The 6992-nt window shown below is 39.7% G+C and overlaps 1 protein-coding gene across 2 annotated transcripts in view; it reads left to right on the forward strand.

Annotated features, from left to right (window-relative positions):
* The window catches only part of wnt7bb (wingless-type MMTV integration site family, member 7Bb), a 31380-nt gene extending 24927 nt beyond the window's left edge, over positions 1-6453 (forward strand). For both annotated transcript variants that reach the window (XM_044357788.1, XM_044357787.1), the window contains exon 4: positions 4786-6453. In XM_044357788.1, the coding sequence (XP_044213723.1) occupies positions 4786-5265 (480 nt within the window). In that variant the 3' untranslated portion in view covers positions 5266-6453. The remainder of the gene's footprint in view (positions 1-4785) is intronic.
* The last annotated feature ends 539 nt before the right edge of the window (positions 6454-6992 follow it).

A 6992-nucleotide genomic window follows, 5' to 3' on the forward strand; every position in this document is an offset into this window, starting at 1 on the left:
AGAGCGACAACAAAACTCTCCAGCAACAGGCAAAATTGAATTTAGGTGGCTTTAGTTTAAGTCTTAAGAATCAAGATACAGTATTATAAAAATGAAGGCACTTATTCCACTTTTTAGGAATTAATGACTTGATTCGAGGGACAGTTCAGGCTTATTTGGACTATATTTTGGTAGTTTGGATGTTCCAAAAAATAATAATATATACTCACCAAGTAAATCGCTGAGATCTGGGAAGAATGGGGCATTCAATCAAGCAAACAGATTTTAAACAAAAGTCCAGATTAGGCAAACTTATTTGCAAAAACCCTAAATACGCATGGTAAAATCAATTGCCTGTTATGACCAACTTTGATCTACCCTGCTTGCTATAGTTGTGTGCATACATTACAGGTGAACTCACTTCAGTTTTGAACTCCAAGTAGAAACTGAAAGACCTTAGCAATTACTTTGAGTGAGTACAATGTTACAGAACCAATAAATGATGGCCCAACCTAGAAAGGCTAAACCCAAGGTGAAACAAACCTGAATCATCCTGTAACTGTGTCCTTATGTGAAATGGCATAAAAAATCCTCCAATGACACATAACATTTTATGACTCAATATTTGACAAACAAACGTGTGTGTGCATACATAGATTCCTAGATGTGTGTAAATGTGTGCAGCGAGCCAACAGACCCAGATAGAGAGCTAAAAGTCACACAGTTATGTGACAAAGGACCTTGACAGACCAAGCTGCTGATTGATTGATCACCCACTTAGCTTTTCAGCAGCTTGTTTTGCTTCAGCCAATTACTGGCGTTTCTTTCCATTGTAAGAGGGAGTCTTTTATTTCTGAGAGAGTTTGTTGGCAAACTTCATTATGGATATGTTTGTTTGCTATTAGTCATCCCAGAACAGTCATGAAGGAAAGAAAAAAGAGTGAAAGAGAGTGCGAGGTAAATAAAAGAGTTGAGATGATTTTATGTTGACAAATGGATCTAATTAATAACTTGGGCTTTATCGTGTCCACTGGGAAAGTGGAGCCTGGCCAGTGGTTACCAGATGGAGGACTGCCATCCCCTCTTTCCAGTTCCTTTCATGGAATTATGAAGTGTTAAGTCAGGAACAGGATATTATTGCAGTTCTCTGCACAATACCAAAACATGTCACTGCCTTTTCTCTGTGTCTATTCAGGGTGTGAAAGCAGGCCGACAATGCTGATGTTAACACAGCAGACTGATAGGGTCTGCACTGCATGCCAGGGTTCTGGCATGTTGGACTGTCAGGGTTGGAGTTGGCACTGTTGTTATTCTTGCTCTGGGGCTCGGAAACTCGGAATCTAGGAGGATGTGCAAAAGTCAGATTTCCTCTTTGCTGAGACAGTAGGAAAGCCGAAATTTTTCTTAGAGTGGAAGATGTAATTAAGGAGGTCTGAGCTTTTTCTGGGTATACACACAGTTTGTTTTGCCCCATTTACGTTTAGTCTCTTCATGAGTCTTGGATTGGATAGCTATCAGATATCAAAAAAGCTAAGTGTGAATGCATCCAAGAGACATCTGAGATAGATTGAAGATGATGAAAATTGTTCTAACCACTTTGGGTGATAAGACTTAAGTCTCACTAATAGTTCATGAATGCACTTCATCCATGCATTTGTGTTAGATTCTTGGCAGTTATCAAACAGCTTCAGGTGCATTACTATCACCCTTTGGACTGGAGCGTAGACCCTGATTAGCATGTAGCCCAGGAAAACCAAAACAGATGGCAATCAGATTTGTGACCTGGCCAACAGAGACACGTGTATTAAATGTATTAAATTTTATTTGGATATGTGACACTTTAAATTACTAGTGTAAATGAGGCCTTTGTTGGTTATTGAATCAGAATACACTGTTGTTTTAATGCTGAAAAAATATCTTCCCATTTTTTGTGGGCTTTCCTTAATTCTGGAAAATAGTTGACATATAAGATTTAGAAATCTTGTTTGTTTTCCTTGTCCATTGTCCCCGAGGTCCTTTTGTTTTTGTGTCAGCATGTGCTATTCAATTCTGTGTGAAAAGAGTCTGCACTAATAAATTCAAGACAAATGAGCTGATAGAATTGATCCTGATTCTGATGAGGAAGGAAATTATGCCTTCAATGGGTTCCAGCTGAGATATTTTTTTCTCATCACTGATAAGACGTGATTGTTGAAACACAAAACTATAATTAAAATAGATTCCGTGACTAAACCAATGTAAAAGAACACCCAGTGAATCATCAGATCCCTTTCATCTTGCGACGGGTGTGTGTGTTTGACAAGTGATCTTTAGATGGGAATCTGGTCATATTGGACTAATTAATAACAGATCAGGGACTTTGATGGACACAGTTTAAGTAAATGTTTCCATCCATTTGTCAGAGCCCTTATGCCAGGCATTCCTTGTGGTTTTTGTGCTATACATTTTTGGAAATCCTTATTCTGAATCAACATCCGAGGGAAGATTGACAGCTGACCCCGGCTTTCATGAAGTTAAGAAATCTCATGTTTTTTCAATCAAATGTCCTCAAATCGGGAAACTGTGACCACATGAGTGCATAGACAAGACAGACAGATATTGAACAACCCTTGTGTACATTTCGTAAGTGTCTGATAGAAAAATGACTTGTGCCGTTGGCGAGGCGAGGTGCCAGGAAAAAGTTGCACTGGAAAAATGCCCTGCCAACCAAATTTACATCTTATACAACAAAGACACATGCTTCGTTCAAGCAAGTCAGGGGTTCTTAATTGGGTTAAAGGAGTCATGTCAGGACTATTACAGACGTGTTAATATGAGCCATTCGAACTCCACCCCCTCTTTCCTCTGTTCCTTTGCCTTTGAGAACAGTTCAGCAGAAAATGAAGAGGGTACAGTTTTTATTTGGAGGTTTTTAGTTTTTCAGTCCCACGGGGCAAAGGATTGACACTTGAAATACTGACGACAGCACACAATATTTCCCATATGTCCCAGGATTAGGCAGCAAAGTGAAGACATTCTGCTCTGTGTACCATATGTTGGAGATAACATGAAATAAAGGCAGTTTAAGTAAGAGTATAACCTAAAATGTCTACTTTATCATTGAAAACATCTGAAAGTATAACTATGATATGATATTTAAATCCACTTTCATGTATGTGGCAACATTACATTACTCAATACTTCAATAAGAAGTCTTATGAACCTCAAGTGTCTTCTCCAGATGTAAACAATTAATTGAGTTTGTCTTTGTTTTGTACTGCATGTGACACAATAATCTGGATTTAAATTAACCAAGATGATGGATGGCTATTTGAGATCCACGTTTATTTTTCTCTGTCACTGATGTGGTTTAGCGAAGGTAGACAAAATTACAGGATGGAAGGTTACCAGTAAGTACAACTTCCCCTCTTCCATGACATGCAGCTGCATGTTAATCATGACTGAAGATTTCAGTGCTTGAATTTGTCTTCCTGACAGAGATCTGTCACTCTGCACTCAAACTAGATTAGTAATGTTTGACTGTCAAGATAAGAAATTCCCCTTTGCCATCATAGTTTTGACACAGCACTTACGTATTTTACATGCGCAATGTCCTCTTCACTCAAACAATTTATCTGTCAATGTTTGCGTTAACATGTATTTCATCTAGGAAAATGTCAGTTTGCAGTGAAAAGATAACACAGAACAAAGTAAAAAAAGTGTTCAGAGATCCATGTTGTGTAGCTGTTTGCATAACTGAAACTGGGTCAGGTTGAATTCCAAAAAGACATATTTTCTCTCTTACCTTTCTGCTATCTAGCCATGAAAATAGTTCGGTTTTATTTGTCCAGATTTGGATTTATCTGTCCGTTGAGATTTATGTCTCCACCCCAACACAGTGATGGTGAACAAAATATTTCTTGGTGAACAAAATATTTCTCCTTATTAAGTAGTGCCAAAGAAAGATGCTGACAGCATGTTTGCCACAGTGTTTCTGTTTTTGTTTAAAGGGGTCCTAATATGCTTTTCCTTATTTTCAGTCATATATATAATGTTACAATGTTGGATGTTGATGTAAAAAGTGGCTGACATGTCAAATAATGTGGTAAACATATATAGAAGTAACCCCTGTGAGCAAAAAGCAGCGGCTTCAGACTGCTCTGAACGTTTGGTTTCCAATGTTTTTTTCTACTTTCAGCCTGAGCCGACGTCGGCTCATGACAGATTTCTTTATATGGTCACCTGCTCCATTCACAATGCGCAAGTTCACTGCTAACATTATGGTGCTTTTTCCATGTTTTGAGGGTAGTCACGCTGAGCCATGACTCCATAACACACCAAAGTAAAATAAGTTGTGGAAATGTGGGGTTTGCATCAGCGTTAACTTAACACGAGTCTGATATGACTGCCCCTTGGCGGCTTCCGGAAAGCTGGCCAACCAGAACAGAGTGTACTCATTGGGAGGGGGGCCTTAAAGAGACAGGAGCTCAAATGGACTGTTGAGAAACAGAGGTTATACTGATGGGCCGCATAAAGGGTCAGTATAAGATATATAAGGAGTTTTTTGAACTGAATTAAAACATTTCAACACACAATTTCACCTGTTTCCATTGTGTTGGGATGGAGGAAAAAATCTCAGAGACAGATAACTGTATGATTAAATTCTACTAGGGTATTTAGTCACTTTGGGTGAACTGGCCCTGACCCCTGACATTGGATTTGTCTTCTGTCTCATGATTCATTTTATTAATTTGAAGGTGGGAGTTCAATTTCATGCTTATATTTGTTGCTGATCCACAGCTGTCTTTTATCTTCATCACTCCTCAGGTTTTAGAAGAAAGGATGAAGCTGGAGTGCAAGTGCCACGGCGTCTCAGGTTCCTGCACCACCAAGACCTGTTGGACTACACTTCCCAAGTTCCGCGAGATTGGCTACGTACTCAAGGACAAGTACAATGAAGCCGTGCACGTGGAGGTAGTCCGGGCTAGCCGACTGCGACAGCCCACCCACCTCAAGGTGAAGCAGACTCAGGGCTACCGCAAGCCCATGGAGACAGACCTCGTCTACATCGAGAGGTCACCCAACTACTGCGAGGAGGACGCAGCCACGGGGAGCGTGGGCACCCAGGGACGCCTGTGCAACCGCACCTCGCCACATACAGATGGCTGTGACCTCATGTGCTGCGGTCGGGGCTACAATACACACCAGTACACCAAAGTGTGGCAGTGCAATTGTAAGTTCCAATGGTGCTGCTTCGTCAAGTGCAACACATGCAGTGAGAGGACGGAGGTGTTTACCTGCAAATAAGGACGCAAGGAACACAGTGTCAGGAAGTGAGGCGCCAAGGACTAGCTGAATGAGGAAGACCCGAGGGAGCGAGATAAAAGTGTGTCTTGGACCAGTGAGAGATTTTGAAATAAAGGAATGGCATTTACACTATCAGCTCTTCATGGCATCGTTTTGCACAGCAGAATCTATCTAATTGCTTTTCAGAAAGTAAATGCTAAATATCAGTAGGTAATACCCCAGAACTTTACTGTCACATAGAGATTGTGCTCATGTACTGATGTATCCACAGTGAAGTTGGGACTACAGGTAATGAATGAGGCCCTCTGCGGGAACTGTGCTTTGCACTCTGGGATTTGTAATTGTTAAATTCACAAGAGACTCATGCATGGAGAGGAAACTCAGTAACCTGGGAGTGGATCAAAATGACAGCAGCTGATGAGGGGTGACTGGGAGAGATTTGTCAAGTCTTTGATTGAAAACTTTTAAGGGTTTTGTCGTATTTTCACTAAAAGGGGAGCAGAAGTGAATCTTGACATGAATGACCCCCCAAATTGGCTGGGGCTTATGTTGGAGGTTTGTAGAAATGAAGAACATTTTGTAAGTATGGTGCGTTGAGGTGCACCAAAAGCTGAGTGGAGAACTCTGTTAAACCCTCTGCTGCCAACTGGAATATGGTGGAGTATGTTAGTTTTCCAGTCACACTGGAACTGTCTGTTCTGAACACTGAAAATAAATTGTTTATTTATGTAATAGTATCTTAAAACGAAGCACTAACGGGTAGAGATGTCTTTTTTTGTACTAAGTGTAAAGAAAAATACTTTTTAGAGACTCTGACTGAAGATGTGTGTCTATTAGAAAATTACCCCCCCCCCCCAACCCTAAAACACCTCATCTTTTCTTAAAAAAATGAAAGGTTTCATTGCTACTGGTGTTCTTACAGCATAAAACATCATTACAGTGTGTTTCACATTCACATCTTGGTTCTATTTAACTGTAGCGTAGTTTGTTTGCAGTCCTATTTCACAAGCAGTAACATCTATTTGGATGCTTTTGCAATTTTAGTAGGAAGAAAGCTCATTTAACTGCAGAGATCCTTCCTCAATTCATTAAACATGAAACTGATATGTTGCTGGATGTGTTGTCGAGTGCTGCACTGATATTTTCTATTCAGATACAACTCAACTAAATAAACTCCCATTTGACTCAGTTTGGCAGTTAATTGCTAAAACATCACCTGAACTTGAACCTGCAGTCTGCCTTAAGTTTCAAGGAGATACTGATTATTTCATTTTACAATAGCTGTAAAATGGTGGTCAATGGAGTGATAATCAGTTACAACTACACACCTTTGCATTTTATAACAAAAACCAGAACTAGACTTAGTAGTTACAAGTGACCATTTTTACACTTAACACAAAGCTAACTTGGGTCTGATGATTCAAACTTGCATGTTGTCATTCATACTAAAGGTCATTTTAGTTCCTGCTTATATTAGCTCTGTTCTGCCACTCTGTTAAAGGATAACTCTGGTTCATTACAGCTTGGGTCTCATTTTAGGAATTTTGGCTATATTTTCTTTCAGTTAGGATATTATTGTACTCACAAAAGTAATTGGTGAGATCATGGAACACAGTCAAAGAAAGAACAAAGCCCAACAGGTCAAAACGACAAACAGTTAGACAATGAGAAAGGTTGTAAACAAGTCAACGTTTAATGAAGTCAAGACAAAAATAAGTCAGTGCGCT

This window comes from Thunnus albacares, chromosome 7, assembly GCF_914725855.1.
Source record: "Thunnus albacares chromosome 7, fThuAlb1.1, whole genome shotgun sequence".
NCBI lineage: Eukaryota > Metazoa > Chordata > Actinopteri > Scombriformes > Scombridae > Thunnus > Thunnus albacares.